Source organism: Pezoporus occidentalis, unplaced genomic scaffold (genome assembly GCF_034315485.1).
Source record: "Pezoporus occidentalis ecotype Australia unplaced genomic scaffold, CSIRO_AGI_Poc_V1 ctg8, whole genome shotgun sequence".
Classification (NCBI taxonomy): Eukaryota; Metazoa; Chordata; class Aves; order Psittaciformes; family Psittacidae; genus Pezoporus; species Pezoporus occidentalis.
This window is the reverse complement of record NW_026916158.1, coordinates 9,595,849-9,622,504: the sequence shown is the minus strand read 5'-3', so window position 1 is coordinate 9,622,504 and position 26,656 is coordinate 9,595,849. Positions and strand designations below refer to the sequence as shown.

At 39.3% G+C, this 26,656-nt stretch overlaps 1 protein-coding gene across 1 annotated transcript in view; it reads right to left on the bottom strand.

Moving 5' to 3' along the window:
• FNDC3B (fibronectin type III domain containing 3B) overlaps positions 1-26,656 on the bottom strand; it is a 212,461-nt gene that overhangs the window by 65,219 nt on the left and 120,586 nt on the right. Inside the window, exons 7-11 of the mRNA XM_062602994.1 lie at positions 12,394-12,452; positions 5,902-6,059; positions 3,610-3,669; positions 692-830; positions 309-362 (exon numbers count right to left, since the gene is read on the bottom strand). Of these exons, the coding sequence (XP_062458978.1) occupies positions 309-362; positions 692-830; positions 3,610-3,669; positions 5,902-6,059; positions 12,394-12,452 (470 nt within the window). The remainder of the gene's footprint in view (positions 1-308; positions 363-691; positions 831-3,609; positions 3,670-5,901; positions 6,060-12,393; positions 12,453-26,656) is intronic.

Here is a 26,656-nt window from a genome sequence, read left to right as displayed (position 1 = left end):
AAGATACATCAAGTCATTAAATGACAAGTAATGCTAATTAACAAATAAAGCGCACTGCATGCGCAATAAAATTTAGATTTCAAGAGTACAGAAGCAGAACATTGTCTCTGCATAAAATACAGTGAATTAAAATTCCCCCCCCGTCCCCAGTCCCTTTAACCTTTCCAGCTCTTTACTTAATGCCATCAGGATTTCATTTTCCTACTTCTACTTTCTCCTGTATTTAATTATTTTTCTTTGCTCAGCAAATCCTTGTAAAGTCTGAGTGCCATTTATTTATGTATTTATTTCAACCAGTTACTCCTTACCTCATCCCACTCCAGAAGGTAGCTGGTGATTTTTGAACCATTATCAATGGGTGCCTATGAAGAAAAATAAACAATGGTGATTTTGGGAATAAGAGAAAACTACTCCCTCCCCCCCAGCAAATGACTAAAGTTTAAAGTGAAGCCAAAGCTTGGGGGCTGTGCACAGCTTGGCAACCTCTTAACAAATACTGTGAGGAAGCTGGATGTAATGAAACACATACATTTTAAAAGTCAAGTCAGTGCACGGGGAGGGATTTGTAGATTACAAGAAGTTCAAGTTCCTTACTGAAAACTGTCTCAGCTTTCAATTATTTTCAACAGTTATGCTCACTGTCAGTAAACTATTTTTCTTTGCTTTCTTGCCTGATCCAAGCATTACCTACCTTCCATTGTAAGGTTAAGGAGCTTTTGGTCCTGTGCGAGGGTTTGGGTGGGAAGGGACACTCTGGTGCTGAGCTGTGAGTGGTGAAGCTTACTGGCTCTGAGCAGGAACCCTTTACTGAGTTGTACATTGCATATACCCTGGAAACAACATTCAAATGGGTTATAAATTAGCTGACAAATACAAGATGAGACAGCACTGCCTCAGCCACAATATTTGACTACCAAAGCATCCACAATACCATCCACTAATGACAGATTTCTCACAGACCAGTGGCTATCATTATTCTACTTCACTTGATATGCAACAGAATTCACAGCAAAAGAAAAATATTACAGCGGTTTGTTCAAATACTCCCAGAGACCACTGAGTTATCATCATCACTTTTTCTTTCCACCACTACTTTCTTGCCTGTTGCCAGACTTTCACACACAGTGTGCTAAAATCCTCTTTGCAATACAAAATTTTAATGCCTGCGTACATGTAAAGCAAGTGAGCGGTGCTAACTGCTGGTTTCCTTCCATGGCTACAAGCTTCTACATAGCCTAGGTGTCAACACTTAGAACTTACACAGCTCTGGTTAAAATAAAAATCTTCAAAGCAAATATGATTTCATCTTCAAAGCAAATATGATTTCAGGCAGTTTCTCTACATATCAGTACAGAAGGGGATATATAATATTTCACATATTGGAAAGTGAACACAATGTAGTTGAGCACTTCCTCACAAGGTGCTTTGCTCTGAAAAAATTAATGATATTTTTTCTCCTGCACATTTTCTATGCAGCAAAATAAAAGTGCAAATTGGAAGTCTTCTACTCAAAAAAAGTTCAAACCATGACCAGACGATGACCTCTGAGCTCCCTGTAGCTATTGTGCGCTTGAATGCAGAGTTTAAGAAAGGGCAATTTCTAAATTTGTTTTCGGTAGATAAGAGTAATTTATGTACAATGGCCACCTACATAGAATCAAACCTTTTGGGAAGTTCACAAGAACTGCTATAGTGCTGCTTTACCCACCACCTGTTAGTCAGGAGTGAAAACAAATGCAGTTAATTGAGTCTGAAGCTGGTGAGTGGTATGTACCCGTGCCGGAAATCAGTGTAGCCAAGCAGCAAACACATACCATCAGGGAACACAACCATGTGAAAATGAGCTTAACAAGCATCTTCTGCAAGTCACTGAAACACTGAGCACAGTCGTCTCTGCAAGCACCAAAGTCACACTACTGGAAGAACTGCAGGCAAGAGATTCAGAGCAAACCAGGGTGTCCTGGGTGTCAGGGCTCAGCAGGGCGGGACCAGGAACAAGCAGCTTGTCTATGTGGAGATGAAGCCCTGAGAGATGCTGCCAAGGTTAAGGAGACCTAAGGCAATCTGCCGAGTAATGGTTGCCCAATAGATTTCTTTACTTAACAGATTTATTTCTTCACAGTTGTTAATACATAATGCAGTTTCAGTGAAGGAAAAAATTGTCACGGAAAGCAAACAGCACGTCTTTTCAGGGTTGGTTCCCTCCACTCCAAACACATGCTGCTGCTTTTTAAGTCTGACTTTTATATTTAGCAGTTGCTTCTCCTTTTTAAATGAAGTTAACTGCTAACTGTTCACAAACAATTTTTAATTTGACACGCATCTGGGCAGGTGGAGTGAGCTGTAGGTAGGGAGGAAGAAGTCAGCCAGGACACAGGGCAAATACTCACAATGCCCTCAAAAATCGCACCAGACCTCAATGCCACGCTGTGCATAGAGACCACTTTCTTGTTGGAAGCTGGCTTTTAACATCATGCTCAATCGCTTACAGCAGGATGCTCAGCAGTGTTATACAATTTTCTCCTCCTTGCTACCATCCATTTGCTGCTAGGGCTGGGACTACTGGCTGACCTGGGAGTCTGAGTCTTGTACTTATACACAAGAAGTTACTTCTGATCTTGTGCTTATTCTTGAAATGCTCATTTTAAAGCATCACTAGAAAGTATTCTTAGAAAAACATAAGCTGTAGCACCAGAGCAAGACAGATACATTCTGGTGTTGGGTTGGTGTTTTTTTTTTTAATAGCTGAGAAGCACAATGCTCTTTAAAATTTTACAAACAGGAGCAGCCTTGATGTGAAAAAGCACAGCAATCCAGCCCTTGTCTGGAAAAACAGAGGGAAACAATAGAAAGGAGCGAAAGGATTTTTTTTTAAAGGATATTGAGTATAAGTGAGCAGGATGTGACTCTGAAACCTTGCTTCATAAGGAAAGTCTTTAAAAAAAAAGGCAACATAAGCAGATAACACCACAGACGGTGTTAAAAACATCAGGGAGCAACACAGAATGTGTTAACAGTTACTAAACGAGTAAACCACATTTTTCAAATCAAAGAGAAACACACCCTGAAAATACCAAGAAAGGCCAGTGCAAATCCTTCTTTTTTTTTTTTTTTTAATAAATTCTGAAATTAGGGTCAGACGCATTTCTAAGCAGCAGATTTACTTCATGAAGCAAGGAGTATTTATGAGGAAACTGTGCTGGAGTACTTTCGGTGCTAGCACATCTCTGGTACAGTAACTACAGAAATGCCAGTTGCTTGAGTCACATTTTTAAGAAGCTTGAGGTATCCCACTTTCATACACAAGCGCTTCTAGGCCTGTTAAACGCACAGGCAGAAATATAGCTATGCAGATGTCTTTTTTTCCTCTTTACCATAGTAATGATAGCAATATGACAGCAAATGTATTGTTCAAAAAATACTCTTGTAACTTTAAAGTTCAGGATAAAAACTGTGAGAAAGTATCTAGAAGCCACTGAAAACACACTTACAGAGATGACCGTGAAATTCTTGAGCTACACTGTAGAGTTAGATAGAAGACTTTCACATTTATCCTCATATAACCGAAGAGTTTATATTTAAGTGACCTTCATAGTCAGACTAACTCACCTGACGTGATAATCTGTTGCTGGCCTAAGGTCTTTCAGGTTATATTCTAATTCTTCTCCACTGCAGGAAAAAGAAACCAAACCCAACAAATAATGAAAAACAGTATCACACTTAGCACAGCCAGTGATTTTTTCAGTGAGTAGCAACTCCCTCATACTATGATTTGAAGGAAAATGGGTGTTTTCCAGAAAAACAGTAGTAAACAATATACCAATAATTTGTCGATGCAATTCTTGTTCCCTGAAAACTTTACAAAGCTCTGTATACGCAGGAGAAAAGTAATAATCATCCCAATTTATACAATAAACCAGTTATGTTGATTTATTTCAATGCTATCCTTACATTTTGTTGATAAGCAAATAGGATTTTCAACCCTCCCAGAGCTGAAAAGAGCCAAATTGATACATTACTTTTGTACCTTCTGCACATTCATTATTGCAAAATACTTTATAAAAAGTGAGTCACTGAACTTCAGAGGAAAAAGTATAGCTTCTTGCACAATCCTCTCACTTGTTTGCTCTCTCTTTCAGAAGAACAGTCTCTGTGAGGACCATGACAAGGAGAGGTTTAATTAATGCCGTAACAGCTGGAACCAGATCTCTTTCAATACCAAGAAAAGTGAAAACACAGAGTTACAGACATTTTAGGAAAAATCCAGCATATAATCTATTAATTTCAAATGTAGCCAACACAGTTAGGGCTATTCTTTTTCCTTTTGGTTTGTTTGCTGGTAAATGAAGACTAGGCTCAATCACGTGTTGACAATTCTGTGAAAATGGAGGTACAGGTCAGTAATTAGTAAGTAATAGCCATCTCATTGTTTGGCTTTTTCATGATTTTATTAAAATACAGGAAACAAGAAAATTCTCAATTAGGCATAAAGAATTATTTCATAGGAGGTTGGGCAAATATAGGTAGATCTCTCAAAAATCAAGAGAACAAAACCAACCAGAAAGCACACGCCTGCTGGGTTGCCAGAAATCCACCAAAACCCCCTTCTTTATTTTGTATAATCCAATGCTCTGTAAATTCAGTTTTTCCCCTCTGAATGAGTGCACCTCCTTGCAAAGACAATGTATTCAACACATTGCAGACTTTTGTTTGCCTATAGTAATAATGATTACTGCTGCTTGTGACGGAGCGTACCATATCAAGCTAACGGCTACACTGTGGCCAGCAGCAGGAGACAGATTACTAATAGCAGCTTTAAAACAGATGCACAAAATTTCATAACCATGAGAAAACGTGCAGACATCACACCAGCAAGCACAAGTAGTACCAGAAAGTGCCGTTCCCATTTTAAGAGCTCAGCAGCCCATTTTAACCTTTAGAGATGCTCACACTGGCTCACTAGTGTGAAATACCAGTTAGTTTAGCTAGTGTAAATACCAGAAGAAAAAAAAAAAAATCAGGCACCATTTTCTTGGTTAATAACCTCTTTCTATATTACCAAACAATTCAATCTGCTCAGTTCCCTGCCTCTGGCATACCAAGAGGAATACACTAATTCACAGGACATCTTAAGAGGAGATGGTTTGGTCTCAAGAGGTAACTCCATAAATGCTGCATCACCTGGAGTTTATTTACTGAGATTTGGGAAGGATTAGCTATTTCACAATAGCCACAGTCACATCTCTAAATTTTCTTTCCTAGACTAGCGGGAGGAAAAAGAAAGGCATAACACCATATGTACTTGATCAGAGAATGAGCTCAGAGGATCACTGGAAGGAGAGAGAAAGCAATCCCTTAATTTTTACTGAAGACTTCTGAGAGCCAAATATTTGGGTTTTTCTGGGTAGCCTATACAGTCTACTGATGGTGTACTCTGTCCTCTGCTCATTTAAGACACTATGGAGCAGTAAAGCCCTCAAACTTCTGCTCACTAGCTCAAAAAGCAAGTTTTACTGTTCTTAATTCTGCAAGTCCATACAAATTTAGCCCATTAGGAAGGCAGCTATCCTGCCTGCATGGTGTACACGAAAGGTTTTGACATTTAGCATAAGAGAAAAAAGTAACCTTTTCATCAGCACAGGAGACACAGCATCCCATGCAAGATCTGCCAGATGCTGGTGACGTGGGAAGGGAAAGCAATTACGAACCTTGCAACATGCACTCAAACAGCTCGATGTAAGTTATTCCATCAAGGGGGGGCTGATGGGACAGCAAGGGAGCAATTACAGGGTGTTCAAATGTGTCTCTTCTCTGTGACTGATGTGCATGTCAAAATACACACTGAGAAGCACAGGGAGCTTATTCCTAATAAAAACACAAGTGTAAAAATGATGCCGTTACCTGTAAATTATCTTGTATTTTCCATCCTTCCCTTTATCCGATAAGGCAACCTCGTAGGTACAGGTGTAAGGCAAGCCATTGTTGTGTCTATCTGTATTTAGAAGGCCAGTGGGAGGTGACCAGGAAAGTAAAACCGTTCTTGCTTGAATATTTGTAACCTATAAAAGAAACATCGGTTACTCTGAATTCCTAGAAAAACACTATCCTGTGAGTACTTGCTTTCTGCTTGCATCTTTACAACCAATTTCTCATGAAAAGGGAATTCTAGAGCTACAGGTAAAAAGTACAGGGTCAGAAACAGTCATCAACAACACAAAAAATTACATATTCATGGCATAAACTAATCTTTAACAGATGAGGAATACAGAGAGATGCCCCCTTGCCGTGAAATGGCTTGCCATTGAGCATCTGGTCAAGGATGCCTTGCACCATCCTGGAGGTACCTGTTGCGTGGCCATTACCTGAAAGGAAGTGGAACTAAGTGAAACAGAGACTTTACCCTGTGGATTGTTGCAATTATTTTTCTAAAACTTTTGTTAGGGAGCTTATCTAATAAATCTCTGATAGCTTTTTTTAGTCATCCTGCTCCTTCTTGCGCAGTAATTGAACTGCAAATAACTCCCTACCCCTTCCCCCCAAAAAAAAATACCCAACAATTCAATTTGCAAAGTTACACTGACTCAAAAGCACAAAGGAAAATCATAATAGAATTGTCAACTTGTCAACTAAAAATCACATTGCAAATCAATCAGTTTGTGCCCTGAAAGACAACATGTATGATCTGTGGTCTCTCCTGGGCTCAACAACTCAATGTCAGAGGGGGGGGGACTCTCTTCTACTAAAACACAGAAAAAGTACCCCAAAGCTCTGCACCAAAACAACTTTATCACCCCACCAGTGCAGCTGTATTCTTTTGGAAAAACAGTCACATAACTGTAGACTGACCAAGCTTACAGAACTAGCATCGCCTTTGTCACCAGGACAGCCTGCTGGCACAGTGGCAGAGGCATTGCAGACAACATAACTTTTTATGTATACCTTCAGAGAAAAGCCCAGGGAAGCATCAAGTCCTCCATAGCTTCTGGCTCTCTACCACAAACTCTCCACTTTTAGTAATGAAAACAACTACATTTTTCTTCCTTAATTGTAGTGAAAATGTAAAGAAAATGGTTTTAGCTAGCCTCCATGAGGAGGAATCAATGCACAAGGTTTTATATTCTTTATCCATTTTTCCTACAGGTCAAATTTCAGTAGTTCTATCATTTTAACAGATTTCTCTAACACAGAGAGCAAAATGTTATTTCAGAAGGTGTAAGATAAATGATGCAGGTGCTTAGTTACATATTTCCTACACTTTTCTTGAAACAATTGAAACATCTTATCCATAAATGATTTGGTAATAAAATATAAGCCATCAGCTTTCAGGGAATGCTTGTTTACAAATCCAGTTTCTGAATCATAGAATCACAGAACAGCTTCTCACATGAAAACACACTGCTTCCAGCTAAAGAGCACAGCAACTGTTGTGTGCGATACCCATATATCACACAAATTCCTTCTGAGCAAGTAATAAATCTGTTTTTAACAGACAGAGAAGTAGGTGACACCACAAAATCTCTCATCTTAACTCAAACACCATGCTCTTGAAGATTTTAATTTATAGCAGCACAATTAAGTCCTGCCGAAAAGAAAACCTGTTCAACCTAATGTGAAAAACAAGTTGTAAGGCAAGAAGTTTTAAGTGGTATCAAGCATTTTTTTAAAATATGCAAATTCTTGTATGAATTTTCATGTGATTTCTTCCTCTAGCCACATTTTTCTGATGCTACAAAACTAATGTTTGCTTCATAAACTTGGACCACTGAACACCAATACTGGATTAGATAGTTCATAAGAACCCTGAATGATCCAAATAAGACAGATAAGTTAAATTTTTGAGATACATATTTGCACATGTATGCGAATGAAATTGTGACAAAGATACTTAGAGCTAAAAATCTATATTGTAAACAATATTTTGATCAGAAAACTGGACAGTAAGATCCAAAGAGACCTTTTCTTTAAAACATACATTATTACTACACCAGCTCAGCCCGTCAACACACAGTTTCTTTTATTATGGAAATATGCTTGCATAATTGTTTTTCATAAATTCAGACAGACTTGGAGCTGGAAGCATGATATCCTGCCAATGTTCTATTGAAATGTTTTTCTCTATGACTACTCACAAGGACACACGTATATATTCTGCGTATGGCAAAAGCTCTGGCCTTTCATGAACTTTAGAAATCTGTAAAAAGTTAGGTCTTCTACACTGTCTTAAATCAAGAGAAAGCACATTACAGACTAACTGCTAGAAACTGTTAGACTATTATTCTGAAGTCAGTGTGCAGACATTTCCATGCAGATTATAGAAGTCCAAACCCAGCTGATATAAGCCTTCCCAGCTATACCATTAATTTCTTACTGATACAGAGTGGCTTCTGGCCTGCCTTCGTGGTGGTATGAACACAGTAACAGCTGGGGCAGGTTTAAAAATAAACACCAGAAATCATTAAATACAATTTTTAGCTGCACTGAGTACATACAGCAAGTGTAGCAAAGCAAGTGAGGGGTCACTATCTGCATGATAGAGTCGGAAAACGCAAATCTATATACTTCTATAGGAAGCAGAATAATACTGTGCACATCAGCACAAGTACTGGGAATAGATTTGTTCTCAGTTGTAATGACAGGACAAGGGGTAATGTAACAACAGGACAAGGGGCAATAGGTTTAAACTTAAACAAGGGAAATTCAGGTTAGATATAAGGAAGAAGTTATTTACTGTGAGGGTCATGAGACACTGGAACAGGATGCTCAAAGAACTGGTAAATGCTCCATCCTTGGCAGTGTTCAAGGCCACGTTGGACACAGCCTTGGTCAATATGGTCTAGTGTAAGGCATCCCTGCTTATGGCACAGGGGCTGAAACAAGATGATCTTAAGGTCCTTTCCAACCCAAACCATTCTATGATTCTATGATTATGTGTATGCGTGCTTCTCACCAACTAACAGGCTTGATACTGTATCATGTTTATCAGCCAAAGACATATCTTTCCAGTATCTGATTTAATTGCCAAAGATATCACTTAACTTTACAAAGGAACTCCTAACTGGAGCTGGAAGCACTAGTTTTGCTGTAAAAACTTAATTTAAATAAAATAGGGTTATGATAGTCTGAGAATAACAAGCCAACACTGGAAAACCAGCTCAGTACCTTTAACTCTAACTTTTCTTGCTTACACATGGCAAAACAAACATTTACCAAAAAACACTGAACAGATCTGGACCAGCCCTATCCATGCTGTAAGGAATAGCACAGCTAACATCATGATAGTGAGCTCAATGGCACTACTGAACATGCAAACATAAGCGTTCATTAATGGTGCCCTAATTCCATCCAACCAAAATACGAGCGGCCAGAGCACCTCTTCACAGGTTAGGCAGATAAACCTTTGCGCTACTTTCTTGTTATTCCAGCCTGTCTCATCTGTCCCCAGAATTGCTGTGCTCGCTTTGAACAGGACTGGCTTGGCCTTTTAGCTGAGACCTAACAAAAGATTCTCCCACAAGGAGTTTTGTATGTCTGGTGAAAAGTGCAGTTAATTAGTTTCTGAAAACTTCTCAGTTTACACAGAAAATGCTTACTTTCTACGCTATCAAAACTCGGTGATGTAAATAATTATAAAAGCCCCTGGGAAAGAATCCAGCTCCTGCACTACTCTAATAAGGTTACAAGACTGATGAATATTGGCCCTTCCTGTCTTTCAGGTAATGAACAATGTTTCTGTATAACTTTCATTATCTTTCAAATTCTGGGTTAACATTCACAGGCATCGTGTGGTTTGGGGCTTTATTGTATGTGTGAGAACTACACTGCAAGCAACATTCATCTACTCCCTGGAGGGCAACGTTTGAAAGACTTATGGGTCAAATGAATTCACTGTTATTACCAGGTCTAGATTTTGCTTTTAAACTGTGGCTCTAATCCTGCAATTTTAGGCAAAAATCCTAATGATTAAATATGACTTTCACTGCAGAGCAAGTCAGTGGGAGCAAACTGCCTTTTGGAGAGTCAAACTAATGCCCGAGCTCCAACTCTGTGCATCATGTTTCCCCATGGGAGGTGATGCCCCCTGAGCCACTTGGCAGCCACGCTATTGCATACAGCGATGTTGCCTCCAGCCACTTCAGAAAACCATGATAAAGTTTCCTTTTCCTCACTGACGTATTTGTTTTAGGGACTGCTTACTTTGCAATAAAACAAATTAAAAATGTTTTATTTTAAATAAAAACATAGGGGAAAAAAGCAAAAGGCTTCTTTAAAAAATTCTGCTGTCAAAGGGATAAAAATACAATTAAATTTACAGTTTGGTTGCATGTCTCTCAAGCAGGTAACAACATCTATCATAAAAAACAGACTTTCTATAAATTAGTAATTAAAAAAATGTGTCTAGTTTGTACTTTGAAAGGTGAGAGAGACTTTGTCACATAGAAGTACATGGACAAGCTAGATTAAAGACACCTCTAAGTGATACTGCGGCTGCAGATTCTCTCGCAGGAGTTGCTCAGGGGGATAATCCCTTCAGATGGTTTCCAAACCGCTGGCATCAAAGCCATGTGCTGCAGGCACAACATCACTTCACCTGCCACAAACTTACTGCTCTGTGTCCTTCCATTTCAGCTGCCTCATTTCTTTCCACGCGATTGTTTTTCTATACATTGTCGAAATTTTTATTTTTTGTTCATATATGCACAAGGCTCGTCAAGAAACACAGCCCAGCAGACAATTTACGAATAATATATTTCTATCAGATGTAATATTGGCTACACACATACATAATCATTCATAGCAATTAATGGTTTGGGAGACTCCTATGAGTTCAATTACTCACAAATGTCAAAGAGAGATAACCCTCAGCATCTTCTCATTAAATGTTTTTAATATGGAACTAGAATTTAGATTTAAAAAAACACAAAACACTAAAAAACAAAAAATACCCTATTTTTAAAATTATTCAATCTACAAAATTTACAAAAATATTTTTGTTTATTTTTCATTTTGCTCCCCTCTGCTTTAAACACTTTGGTTACCATAATTCTAATTGCGCAGAGCTCAGAATTCTGCAAACTACTCAAATAGCTTCTCTCCCTACCTCTATAAATATAAGTACGAAATAACTAATTTTTCTTGTCAGCTCTCTAGATCTTCGTCAAAGACATCTAGCTGTGGCATTTTACCAGCTGAGAAACATTTAGGTAGCTCTCAGTACAAAAATATTAACTGACTCTGTAAAATAAACTAGCCTAATTCTGTCAAAGTGCACTTTCTTCCCTTCTGATCTACCAGAAACTCTTCTCTCAAGTCTTCAGATTAGTATTATCACTTTTTCTGCAATAAGTAAAGCAACTTTCCTTCTTGCAAACAGAAACTCCAGCTGTAGCCTTCTGGTATTTATCACCTCTGCAGGCCTGGTTTATATTCTGGTTGCCTTTGAACCTGCTCCTATAGATGCTACTACACTGTAGATGCTAACACCTACTGACTGAGCAACTTAAGACCAACCATCTTTTGTATTTCTTCAGAACAAAGGCATCCAAGAGAACAGAACCTAAAAATAAAACTCAGTCCATGCTCATGCCTGCATTTCCCTGGGCTCTGCTGCTTCTGCATCCAATGAATAGATATCTTTTCATGCTCCAACTGCAGAATATCGTTCCATCATTCACTGTTGAATCCGTCTTCAGGTGAGCTTTCCAACTGTTTTTCTTAATTTGCTTGTTTACTAGCCTTCTACCTCAACAGAGAAAGACAAAGCAACAGAGACAGAACTCCCAAAGCACAACCATCTCCCTCTGCCCCGTGACTTCTTCATCCAGTGCTTGTTTAAACAGTTCCTTTAGATACACAATGCTATTCTGCCTTTGACACACCAAACCAGAAAACCATCACATTCAAAGGTCTTGCAACCAGATTTATTAATAACCTTACCTGACTGTGGTCATACCCAGCATTATGGTTATTTAGATGGTGACTCAATTCCATTACAATTCACGTGCTTTTATGGCTCAGATAAACGTAGAATATAGTAATTGCCATTAAATAATAGAATTATCTTAATTTAATCATGATTACAGACAGAAATTGCTCATGACAAATAAAATTAAACCCAGGGAAGAGCTACGTAAATCACCCCAGTGCACTGGGTTCCCCATCACGGTGGGGAACCAAATGAATTCTGGGAGTTGTCCTCTAGAAACAAGCAACTGGTGCCATTCCTGCAGTGAACAGAGCCCACAAATACCCACAAGCACAAGAGATGCTTCAAATTTATATCCTAGGGAAATGAGTTAGGTATCTACAGAGGCAACAATCTACTAATGAAAAAATTCAGAGGTGATCCTCTGTGAAATCACCAGTATGTTGTGACACAAGCAACTTCTCACATACCTGTGGTTTCTCCATTCCAGAAAGAATGTCCTGAACCCTTTTTGTTTCTGAATCAAATTCTGTAAAAGAGAGAATGTAGAAATAGGAAGAAAAATAAATTACCAAAATTAAACAAAAACGCCAGCTATGTCAGTAATTCTTCAGGAATTCATAAACAGGTGACAGACATTACCTGCACATGTGCATTGGCTGTTTTGCTCTCGTGAATTTAAGCTACACAGTTACATCAATTAATATTAAAAAAAAAAATTAAAATAGAAAAAGGAGGAAATTAAACTTCCAGTAATTGCAGATATTCAGAGAGGGGGGATTATTTGTAGAGGTGTCCTCCACAATGTTATTAACTGGGACTTGCTTTTACAGAGCATCCTGTTTCCAAAGCTCAGACACAGAAGCAACCCAGGGTTTTTTACAGCTCAGATACTGCTGAACCTGGTCCTTGTTTGTTAATCAAACACACCCTTACTCCTTTGGCTGCAGTGCTGTACCATCTGCCTGCTTGCCAGAGCAACAGTACTGGAGAGGATGAGCATCCTCAACCCATGCTGGGGAAGCCCAGTCAAGGGGCGCAGGGTGCCTGCACCAAGCCCTGGCACCCACCCTACAAGTGGGTAGCTACCTATTCTTAATGCTGTTACTCTGTAATGCTCAAAACTCTTAACAGCCACCTTTCAACTCTAGAAGTAATAAAGTCATGTGAGGATAATTCAGATGACCAGCAAGCAGTAATTCATCCTCCCTGCCTGAGCCTTGTGCCTGGTACAGCAGCTCTTGCAGGGGCTACACAGCATTGTCACTGGACAGGGTGCGAAATACTTCCCCTAAAATAGGCAGATTAATTGAGCAATGAAGGCGATGCAGAAGTAATTGTCTGAGCAGTAAAATCAGCCTTTTCCTCCTCCTATCCGTCCATCCAGCCAAAGTCTTTGGATATTGGGATGAAACATTAGCTTAGAGTAATGAGGTGACACAAAGCAGCTTTATTCCTTTTGGACTGCAGCACAGAGAGGCCTCACTTTCCACTACAGTATCCTCTAATGGAAAACTAGGAAAATATTTTTTTCTGTATTTCTTTTACCTTTTTTTTTTTTAAATGTTATTGCAAAAAGTTTTCTCACCAAAGCAGAAGAATACATCATATCTAAAGCAAAATGAGCTCTTTATAAAAAGCATACAGATTTGGCATAGAAAGCAAAGAACATAAAGAAAAACTGGTAAGATAGGTCAACAGCTTTCGCAAATGATTCCCCCAAAGCCTGACCTACTTCTCGTAGCCCAAGAATGTGTCTTTATTTTTGTCTGTGACCTGCTTTAAAAAAAGTACATCTTTTTCAAAATTCCATGTGCTTGGCTGCCAAAAACTAGAATTGGCTGAATGCTGATGGCAGAACTCCAGTGTAAATGCCCATCTCTCCCTGCAAGAATGCACCTTGGTGTGGAGTGGGAATGACAAATCTCCTGCTTCATGCATTCCTGGATTCCTTTTAGTCTCAGCCACTTGGAAAAGGATTAGTAATAATTCAGGAGAAGAGGAGGATAGCATGATTGTTTTTTTTCCACATTAGATAACCCTAGAGTGTATTGTCAAGTGCATAAACTGGCAGGATTTAGGCAGTATAACAATACTGACTTGAAAACTACACAGATGGTCTAAAATGGCAAAGGAAAAGCTTGACATGCTGATCCAAGTGAAAATGTTACTAAAGTCGGGGGTGTTTCAGAATTCAGGGTTCCCTTCAGCATCAGTACAGAAGTAGGACTGTGCCACAAGAGCCTGGATCCAGATCTGAAAACTGCGGAGGTCCTGTAGGCTTATCTCGAAGGGATGTTAATCAGAAGCAGCTTCTGCAGCTATAGAGCGTAACTAAAATGCTGCTACTATTTTATTGAAAGTTTATGGTTATTATGTCACCCCTAATTACAATCCCCAGAAGCTAAGCGTGAATCACTCTCAATCTTAAATCCTAAACATGTGGACTGAATTTTCTTTCTTCTCTCTGCTTTCTAGCAAGGATGCTATCTCTGCTACACTAAGCAGGGGAGGAAAATAAACCCTGAAGCCCAAAGAAATCTCACTTCCAGCTCCCATGAAAAATGATTGCTTTGCACAGTAACTAAGTCCTCTGACCCTCACAGGTTAAGGTTGAGGGTTCAAACTGCTCCAAATACAGGAACTGACTTTTAAGACCTAGGGGAGTTGGATATACTCAGCAAATAAATAATAATAAACCAAATAATAAAACCAATAATAATAACAATAATAACAATGTACTTTAATCAGACTCTTCAATGAAAAGTCCTACAAAGGATATCTTTTATATTAGCTCCCCAAATATATGGCTTATTCAAAAGGAGAAGGCTCTGAGTACCAGACAGACTGAAATCTGGGGTTATTAAGGACACTTGGACATTTATGTCACAAAGAGTTTATTTAGGTAATCTTGAAGTGGAAGAAGAGAAATGTCCTCAAAGACTTTGGGGACAGGGAAAGAGGTAGCGGGACATACACAGACCTAAGGTGACATTGTGAGTGCAAATAAATTAAGAATTGAATTTAAGTTGATGAATAATATATATACATATATGAATGGGTGCTTCATCACATTCTCTAAAGAATAATATGGGTCAGATGTTGCAGATATGCTGACCAACTATGCCAGATATCCCCCATGCTAAACCTCCCCTGTGGTCACTTGCACATGCAGCACACTCCAACCTCTTCACACCTACAGAGCCAACGTAACCTGTGTTGCTGATTTGCTAATGCCATGAATCATTTTACAAGAAAAACAGCAAAGAAAGAACAGAACTGTATGGAAAGGACAGTGTATGACTTTGAGCTTCCCACTGAATTTGAAACAAAACCCACCATGAATAGGCAATGCCCTATGAAAATAAGAGTAAATGTAATATTAAATACAGGAAGCAGTAAATATACATGAATGGTGTCTATAATAGCACCAGCTAATAGCTCAGGTTGGAAGGGGACCTCATCAAGCCCAACCTCTGAAAATTAGGAAAAAAACAGCACAAAACTGCCCCATGGAAAAACTTGTTAATAAAACTGAAGCCAACCTTTTTTGAGAGAGAGAAAGTAGCTCACAGAGTTGTCACCTTATTACAGTATTTCAAATACTTAGTTTCCCATTCCAAGAGCTAGAAAAAATTCTCAGGCTTCTATGGATAGTTGATCTGCTTTTGGTAATAAATATAATTATTCACAGCCTCCTGAGCTAAACTAAGCTAAAGTGAAGAGGACATGTTCTGAGTCCCTCCCCAGTAGTCTTACCTGCCAACCCCTCACATAACAAGTTAAATATGAAGCTCAACATCTTTCTCTCAAGCCAAAGCGGAGGGGGGGGGGGGAATAAAAAAATCCTATATGCCCTATGCTGATACTACAGTAGTGGTGAAAGGCCCTTTTTCCTAGCTCACTATTATTGTTACTCATCAGCCATTGAGGACCCTTCTACTAGACTAGCTCACTGGAGCAGTTAGGGACAAGGAACATGAACATCTCCCAGACATCACAGGTGCAGTGGTGAAGAGATGGGAAAGAACAGGAAGAAGGAAAGAGGAAATCCTTATGTAAAACAGGAGACTAAAATTCAGAAAAAACTACCTACAGCTGTCCAGGAAAGGTGGTGGGTGATTCACCCGCTTTGTGCTAACTGTCCTTGAATAACACACAGCTCATTTGCTTTTAAATCTTTGTCCCTTCCTCTCTCATCCTCAGCTAACTGAGCACAGAGTATCTGACATGAACACATAAAAGCTCTATGTCAACTCTCCCAGCATTAACACTGCGCCTTGCAGAAACAAGCAGTGGATACATGCTGCTTTCCTCCTTTGTCATCGGGAACACAAGTTCAGTCACGTCAAGGAAGAGCCCAACTAACACTTCAGGTCATTGTCCCATTATAACTTTTCCTCTCAACATCTGTTCCCCACATCTGTCATGGCAAACCTCTTCCAACTAGGAGGAAGCTGGGGGTGGGGATGAATTCCTTGTGAATGCTCAATGGGGTCCTCTGAGGGACACTACAAAAATCTCAGTTATTCTGTAGATCTCAGTGTCTAAAAGCTATTGTAACTGTCCCTAGCTACAGCATTAGGTTCTAATTCCTTGTGGGTTATTTGGATACAGTATTTCAGATTAACCTTTTGTAGCAGAGAAGCCAGCTATAAAATCCGGACATTTAAGTTTGTAGTTTGGTCATCTCTCTTTTTTTCAGAGTTTTGGGTCATAACCAAAACTCCACAGATAAAACCAAGAGTAAATGCCCCTAAAACTCAAAACATTTTCCTAGCAGCTGTTTGATGCTAATAAGGTTTCAATGTTAAGTCATTTTGAACTAAAGCCTTTTATTATATGTTTCCATTAGTCTGTGTCTATGTTCCTTTCTGCACGTAGAGTACAAACATAATTTTCAGTCCTTTCCAACCATACTTCTGAACACCAAGTACAGCTTTAAAAAACAGGAAAAAAAATTACTTGTCATTTCAAGGTGAGTTTGAAGTTTCCATGAATAGTTTTCACATTTGCATGAACAGCAGCTGTGTATGTAAATGCTTTGAAATAGCTAAAAGCTCTAAACTAATTACGATTTTCCCATTGCAAATACACATTTTAGATTTGCTCTGCATTCCTTCCTTCACAGAGAGGAATAGGTCCGGCTCAAGACTTAGCTTCTGGCCACAGAAATATTTACTGTTTCAAAAGCCTTTCAATTCCAAGGGAGTGACATCAGCACTAGCACTTTGCAAACTTCTAGTCTAATTCTCAAGCAGAGCTCCATGCTCACAGATATGCCAGTCATAACATGACATGCTTTCTCAGAATTTGTTCCAGATTTATTTGGGCTGTGACTGGCCTTAACGCTAGGAATGATCTTTTATCAGTCACGTACTGTACAACCTACAACACTCAAGAAAATGAATTCAGTACACAGTCCAGCTCCTTTGAGAACTGCCTGCCAGTGTTAAAACTTCAGACACAAAGAAAAACACATACAGACTTTAATTTCAGAGAATTACAGAAATATATATTAAAAGCTCTTGCAGGAACAAACCTAAACCTGCAGATTCCACACTGCAGCTGAGTCATAGAAAGCAAGACTGGAGGAGATGGGACGCAGTCATGGAGTCCATCCTCCTACACTGAAACATAATCATCTATATCTAAACCATTCCTTAGGGATGTCTGCCTAGCCCTTTTTAAGAAAAACAAAACAAACCAACCAAACAAACAAAAATCTCCCACCCTGAGACCGTGACAATCTCAAAACTTCCTTGGCTAAGCAATCTACCACAACATCTAACTCCCCTCATCACTGGGCAGATTATCTCAGCTTTCCCTGCTGCACCATAAATTACCACTTCTTTCCTGCACATTCACCACCGGTGAGCTCATCACCACTTTCTTTGCTCACCACCAACCTTTCACCTACTTGAAGGCATTTATTATTTTTGAACGAAGCAAGTTCATTTCTTCCATACCTCTGTTTATCAGATCACAGATTCTGCTTACTGCTGTCCTCCGCAATGTTTTTTAAATTGGTCTCCATCCTCCTGAAGATGTGGTACCAGCCCTGGCCACCATACTCCATCAGAGGCCCTAGCAGCACCAAGGAGCAACTGTTGTTACTCTTTGTCTACAGAGTAACTTGAATCTTGCTTTTTGTAGCTTACTATACCTCCCAGAACTATTGGGAAGAACTACCATATAGTAAAAAACAAAAACGGGTTTGGGAAGGACTGGCTGAAACGTAGTATTTTGCTCAATGTCATGATCACTTTCTTTCAAGGCCATTTGAGCTCTCCTGTCTTCTCCTCCTTCCCTCCCCCTTAACTCACCAAGCACTCTCCTGTATCAGAGCTGATATGGACTATAATTTAATAGGCATCAACCCTAATTCATCCTTTGAGTTCTTAATGAAAATATTGAATAAAATTAGACCCAAATTTCTGCCTTACTCAGTTTGACGCATCTTTACAGTTTGCCAGGGAGGCAGCACAGGGCAGGGCAAGGTCACGGATAAACTGCAGGGCTATGTGCTGGCTACAGATGTAATACTGGGAAGAGCAAATCCAGCATCGCAGTGAACACATGATGTCCTATGCAACTTTTCTTGGCACCACTTCCACAATGGACAAAAAGGGGCAGCCCTTTGAGACAGAAATATTTATATCCAGAACAGTCAACCACAACATGCTAAAATGTAATACACTAAGGAAAAATATTAATTACCCCTAAAAATACCCAGATGAGATTCCTAAATATTAAATATTTCTGCTAATTACATGACAGTTAATAAAAACACCAGCAATAAACAAGACTGCAGCTCCATGCCCAAGGTAAAGAGACAGATGTCATCCAACATCAAGAAAAGATTCAATTGTTGAAACATGTTCTCATTCTTAAAAAATTGCTGGGCATGAGCATCTCATGGAAGGTTTTCATTTCTAAAAAATTTCCCACTGTTGCTATCTGAATTCTTCTGCTAAAATGCATTACTTGTTGTCTATAAACTTATCTTTCAGTATTTGACCTTAAAGAACAAATCATATGCAGCTAGCAAAAAAAAATCAAGCCACTCCCTAAACAACAGAAGGCAAATAAAACAAAACCCTGGACAAACCCCAGAAACTTACATTTCCAGATCTCAAGTAATTAAAAAGAAAATACATCTCTAGGCATCCTGACTCACTGGGACATAAAGCAAGTGAAGTGTTTTCACCAACACCACTGTAATTCAGGCATGAATTTAATCACGTGTTTCAGAGATGTCCTGGCCATAGTCCATATCTATTAACCTGCGAGTTTTACCTTGGCTGCTTCAGTATTCTGCTGTTTGGGCAGGATACTCGAAAATACCTGGAGTGCAAATTCCCATCTGCCCCTGCTTCAAGCCATACTTCTTAAACAGTAGACACCCGCTATCACATGGATAAGCATTAGATGTTTTCACATCAAGCAGCTGTGGAAGCACTCAGATACATGTAATGAAGTTACTTCTGCTACAATGTATTTTACAAATAAATGTAAGTACCTTCAATCTTCCCTGTCCCCCAATATTGTTTTGATGTATATTTTCAGTTGGGATGAAGCAAGTTAAATAAGATCAGTAGTAACCTACAAGGGAAATGAAATGCTGGATGCAAGGGACAAACGGAGTGTAAGTGACATATTGGGTTTGTTATTTTCTGCTTCTTTGCTGCTACTGCAGGAAGATAGCAATAACAACTCCTACTTTATTGGCTAAAGATCTGAGTGAATTCCTACTGTGAACACAGTCGGTCCATCAGAAGGCAGAAAAGGGCTTTCTTAGTTAAATACAGCAACCCCCCCCCATCTCCATCACATACATTTTACATCTTAAAAAAGCACTTTGTACATCTCTCCAAGAAGATAACAGACGCAATGCACCGCATATGGCTGCAGCTGGCTGGTTTTGAAGGAAAACCAAACTAAACAATGACATAACCCAAAGAAACAGAGAAAGCCCAAGCTGAATGTGATGGAACAACAAACTGCTTACACACATGATCTCTTCCTGGAGCGCTCTCTTTTGTACTTTTGACTGGCTTATGCTTATCTTCTGTGTCAAAATATTTTTACTTTATTTTCAGCAGCTACCCTTCTGCTATCCTCTAGGCACAGCCCACAAGCTATGTGGGTTTGAGAAGACAGCAAAAGCTTTGCAAGTAAACAAGGGCTGGCAGGCAGCAGCCACCCCTCTGTCTTCTTGTCAATACACTTTTAAAAATGGCATAGCTGAATCATACAAAAGTAGATAACCAAAACTAATTATTTACAATTCTGCTGATTTTTACTAGAATAATTTAAATACTACAGGTTGCAATTTCAGAGCATGCTTCTAAGTTATGCTGGCACAGACAACACTCCTGTTTGAGCAGGCAGGCGAGCATCCAGAAAGAGGTAGAGATACGCTGTGTGGTAGTGTCTCCTTATTCTGAGAAATCCTCATATGTGTGACATCTACTAACATGGTTGAACCTTTGTGGCTAAAATTCTTGAGCCTCTCCAGGTAGACACAGATGTTACTCTTCTCATACCAGAGTTAGAAAAGGCTCACCTTTTGGCCCCAGGAGGGACATACAGAACTGCTCCACGGGTTGTACGCTGAATTTGCACCAGAAAGGGCAGCAGCTGAATGCCACCAGTTAGATCAAGCAGACTTTGAAAATAAGTTGTTCTTCTCTAGTCTCGTCCCTTCTATATGAGCATTAGATACCACTACCCTGTAAGTACACTGCAGTTCACCAAAACACTTCAATCCTTTCAAATACGGAATTATTTTAATCGATCATCATTCCTTCATGCACCTTGTTTAAGGTGCAGGAAGGTACCTAAGGACAGCTGAGAGAACTGTTACAATATAAGTGAAATAATTTGGTTTTCTTCATTTAAAAAAAAAAATTACCTCTCTTCTTTCCTGTCTTTTCTCTGTCATTTCTGATTTGCTTGGATATGTAACTTTGCCTATTCTTGTGCCATTAGAGCCTTTCATTCTAACAATAAGAATTTTTTATTTGACAAGGAGACTGAAAGGTCCTCCTAAAATTCTTCTGGAGCTCCTGACTCCCTTTCTAGATGAAAGTCTGATGCTTCATTCCCACTACAAACTTTGCCAGCAGACACTAATCTTTTCCTAGACACAATGAAGCTCTTCAAAACTGTCTCAATTTTCTATGATAATTGGGATGCCTTACCCTTAATTTCTTTCATTTATTTTTGTATTGCTGCATCTTCCCCCTTTCTTGGTTCTCCTCATTCCTTGTGATTGCCTGTCCAGCCTTCATTAGTATTCAAGAGCCAGAGTACAACCTGACATGGCAGCCTCTGTCAGCCTCTCAGTCTGATCATCCAAAAGGAGAAGTAACTTTTGCAAAGATCACCACCTTACTATTATTATTACTCCACGCTGTCACAGGTGACATGGTCAGAAAAGCCCTAAAGGTTTCTCCAGCCCAAGGGAGGAGGAGGGATGCCCAACTGGGCAGCCAAGATACCCACACTTCTTAAAACGTAAAAGGCCTCAACAAGCGACTCAAAAGGATGTCTGATGCCAGCTGTGAAATGACATTATCTGGCATTTACAGAGGCAAGATTTCCTCTTGGAAACAAAAGGCTCCCTTCAATCATGGCAACTGACTCTCAGCTGCTAGGCAAAGCGAGAGCCTGAGCCCTACAAATACGAACAGTGAAAGGAGTCTCACAACTTCTTACACTGATGAAAAGCACAAGTTTGACAGCAACAAAAATTACAGTCTTCTCTTCCTAACTGGGTCACTGATGGCTCCACTGCATCACACCACCAGCCTGAGAAGCAGCAGCCAGCGTGGGCATGCTTTTGTCTCCATCAGTCTTTGGTGTCACTCCTGAGACAGACACAGCAGATCCTCCCATGGCAGAGGTGACCCTCACACCCTTTAAGAACTCAGGTGGAAAGCACAATCCCTATCAAACACGGACTTTGACAAGTCTCCAGTGTCACCAGTTTAGGGTGACTGCTGTCCCATGATGACTGGAAATAATTTTCTCTGAAGTACTATCTCCAGTACAGGGGGACAACTGTATCAGTACTGAACCCAAATAAAACTTACTTTGTCCTCACCTTCAAAATTATGACCATATGAAAAATGGCCAATAAAAGCCTTTGCTAATCTGCCCATTATACACAATAACAGCATTTTCCTGATCAAACACAAATCTATCAAAATAACCTGCAAAACTGCATATTTGCACAGAAAAACAATCAGACAGCAGAGCCAAAACAGACTCCATGGGACCTCCACACTCCGTTGGGATTAAACAAAGCTCCTCAGCCAAAATTAACAACCTCTTTGGCAATGAACCTTGTAAAGCCACTGAGTGCGCTACAACAGTATGATGGATTTTCCAGTGTCAACCTACTGGATGGCTGCAGAGTCACAACATTTTTTGAATGAACCCCAACCTAGCTTTTTTGTTAGCAATGCAAATTAGTGACCTCTTTTTTCCAGATGAAAACTATGAGATAATCAGAGTGCAATGATTGGTGGAGGAGATCACAGTAATCCAGGAAATCAAGGAACATTTCTTTCTTTCCACTCAGAGATGGGGAAGACTAAGAGCTTCCAACCCACTCTTTAAACCAACTCAAACACCTATAAACTGATAGCAGAACAGAAATAACTTCTTTCCCTTGTGACAGACAACAATCAATTTACTAATTCCAGCCTAACTGTTTTGCAGTCAAATCTGAATAATGAACTGTATATGAGCTAGAATTATATTAAACAGAACAAATATCAGGTGCTACATTCCTACAATGTGAAAGTAAGAAGATGCTGACCTGATGTTATCAGTGCCCTCCCATGCCTGTGAAATGCCAAGAATGTTAAAAAAAAACCCTGACCTATCACATCTGTACCAATTCACTACTAGTGAGCTGGAAAATCTCCCTGTGCAATTAGCAGCCCTATATGGAACAAGGGCAAAATACAATCTGGATATTTGCACAACCAGTTTTGCCACTGAGAAACTTTCCAAACATTTAAAATAGTTTGCAGAAATATCCACCTGATTACAGCTCGCTGGGAAGGCTTCAGCAAAGCTACAGGAATTTCAACCCAATCTGGATTTCATTGCCAAGATGAAATTCAGGCAAAAGTCACATGAATCACAGTAAATCAAAGCAGCTGCCTCTGAGCACAGCTCCCTACAGAAGAAAACAAAAAGCCCCAAAACACACACACACATACACACACACACACACAAAACCCCTCAAACAACAAAAAAATACGAAAACCAAATGGGGGGGGGGGGGGGAACTCTATTAAAAAAAAAAAAAACTCAACCCAAATCCCAGAAAAAACTCAAAAAAAAGAAAATAGAGTGAAGTTCATAAAAACTTTTGAAATCAAATTCCAGCCTTCCTCAGAAAAGGAAAACTAACTGATGGGTTTTGAAGCACAGCTAAAAAGAGTTAGATAAACAAATGACATTAACTTCAGTGGGACACAAAGTTTCATTTCACCGCCTTTGCAAATCCAGATGAATATACAGATGGACACTGTTCAGAACATCTGGGTATACAAATCAGGGTTGTTCACTAAATTATTACACTTAAAGGTATTTTATTTTTTATACTCCAGAGGGAGGAAATGTTCTTCTACCTCTTCCCTATAAATGCTCTCTCTCCCTTTTGGCTCAATGTCCCAGATATTGCCAAATAAGGGAAGCATAGTTTCCTTCCTTTGTTGGTGGTCCACGTTATCTCCTCTTAACTGATGAGAATACACTGTTTATCTTGCTCTGAAGCTCTGAGACCTTTGTGTAACTCTTCTCCCCAGCACAGATTTAATCACTGAGCATTTGAGCAGGAAGAAAATGTACTTATTATGGGGTGTTTTTTTTTCTGTTGGTTGGATATCTATAAATTATGTAAACTGATAGAAAAAAGACTCAGTCTTCTGGATTTGACTGTCAGTTGCAGCAGAAACAGCAAATTCTTGAGATAATATGAAGATCCTCTGGGGGAACACGTTGTGCCTTACGTCATTCAGCACTGACTTCCTGATAAATCAGGGAGCAGATAGCTTATCCAACTCCCCCTGCCAAGGAGGTGCTGCTGGCAAAATGAGACAAGGGAGGTACGCAAGCAGATGACAAAAAAAACATCAGTCTATAGGAGTTGGTTGGGATTGTGAAAAAAGCCTCGGGGAAAAACTTCAGTCACTATCAAAAGTGTTTTTAAGTTACCAGTAAGGTCAAAGGAGAGCCCTGGATCCAGATCTCTCCACTCTTTACTAGATATGCCCTACGCTTTCCCATGTGGACTTTGAGCTGTGTTTCTAGCAGCCTGGCAAACTTACGAAGTTTAAGGAGCTTCAGCTAAGGTTTATTTTGTCTGAGCTTTTGTGACAAGACAGAAGAATGTCACCAGAATTCTGGTCACCCATTCTGCCTCTTTATGCCTCAGAGCCTTGGGTGCCCAAGAGACCAACTCTCAGAATAGCTTATAACTGCGCTGGATCACATGTATCCACAGCTACCCTGATGTTTTGTTCACATTTCCAGTTACAAAAAGTCTGGATAAAACCAAGTTTGACTCATTTAAAAGTAGCTGACATTGAAGATGGGAGAATATTGTGCACCTAAATTAAGAAGTGATGCTCCCATTTAGCCGATGAAGAAAATATCTTAACAACTTCTGGTGCCTAAGTTATGAAGCTGGTTCTTTCAAGAGAAGTGCATAAATATAGAGTGTGGCTGCCCCTCTCTCCCTGCCCCAGCCTGCAGAACTCTGCTACCGAAGCAAAAAACAGACAGAATGAACCAACATGGTGTGAAAGAAGGTAGGACAGCCATGATATTCAGGCTTCCCATAAACTGGTTTTGCTCCTGTAGAATGGATATAGCAGGAGAACACCACCATGCTAGTGACATTCCAACATTCAGGCAAGATTTCACAGGCTGTAAACTTTTGGAAATTATTTTGCACACAGAGGATGTCTAGGAAAGAGTTGGTCAAGATGCACTAAAAGGCATGACCCACAGGCACCTCAAAGCAAAACACTGCTGGGTTTGCAGCTGGGCAAAGCAATGGCTGAGGGAAAGAATACATTAGCACTGGACTTGGAGATGCTTTTCAGCACCACTTGAGATATTTAGCTTTCACCTTTCTCCATCGAAGCCCCATGATGCAAGTCAAGTTTCAAGACAGCAGAGGAAACTGAGGTTTGTTTTTCTCCCTCAACACAGTGCTTTTCTTGGTGGTGCTGGATAAACATTTTAGTAATTCTTTTTGCTGAAGAGAAGTCATAAATTAAGCTTGATCTGCATAAATTCTTATATGCATACAGATTTACATGACCTTGGGAATGGACTTCGACTGAACCCTACATAATGTCAGTATTTTTCTAATATATTAATCAGTCTACGTAGAGCTCACTTAAGTGGTAACTTTATGTGACAATTAAATATTCTTTGGTAAAGAATCTACGTGCCCTCATAGCCATTTTGTTTTCTGCCTGGATGAGCAATTTCACAGCCTACTATTTTAGAGAAAATACAAAAGATAAAGAATGTTTAAGAAGCAGGCATATTTCCAAGTAGAAAAAAAAAAAATCCACAAGCTCAGTCATGATGTGACAGATAAGGTCAAGACACGAGAATATCACACTGGAAATTCCCTGGTGTCACAAATTAACTGTGGTTTCTCAAGTTCAGACTCGTGCCTTAATTAATGCATCCTATTTCCTTTCACTTATTAAAACTTTTTTTTAAAAAAAAAGAGCATGCACACACACAAGATATATTTCTAATCAGATACAAAGCTAAACAACTAAGCCCAGTAGTATTATTTCCTAAAACTACTAAAAATGCAGTAGCAATAGTAATACTATTAAGATTTCATACATGATGCTGATCTATACTCACAAGATTCAACACATCTCTGTTTCCATTAAATATTATTTACATTACTTGGTATAATGCTAAAATTCACATAGCCTGAGAGATGTATTTTAGCATTCAGAGTGTTTTTTTCCACGTTCCTAATAAAATCAGTGTGACAGTTTTGATGGGTTGTCTTCAGGAGACACTCAAGTTAAATAGAAGCAAATACATTCCTTGAGAAACCAGGGAAGCTGCACCTGCACAGGAGTATTTTGTATGTCAGCAGAACCATTTACGATAAATTTTGTTCACAGAACATTTCTAAATCAGTATAACACAGGTGTTTATTAATATGTACCAAATCATCAGTACCTGGCTAAAAGAACGCGTTAAGTTTTTGTTTCTCAGCTTCTCTGCACACATGGACCAGAAGTGATGAAATTAGTCTTTTAAACTTTTAAATCTATAGGATAAAATGTACATACATACATAATATATGACCCAATAAGCTTTCAAAACAGATTCAGGACCAAAATAGAGAAGAATTGACAGGATCTAGAATGAGTAAGTAGAGGAACTTCACCTGATTCCTGTCTGCATTGAATCACAGCTCCCTCAATTTTCCTTTAATTCACACACTCTGGATTAAAAACAACCAAAACAACCAAACAACAACAATAAAAAAAAACCAAAACCCCCACCAAGACCCAGAACCAACAAAAAAACCTCAAAACCCCAACAAACCAACAAAACAACTTGATTCAATTGAAAAGGGAAATAGCCCCCCCCCCCCCCAAATATATTTAAATGTCATAAAAAAGAGAGAGAGGGAGATAGCAGGATAAGGTTGTACCA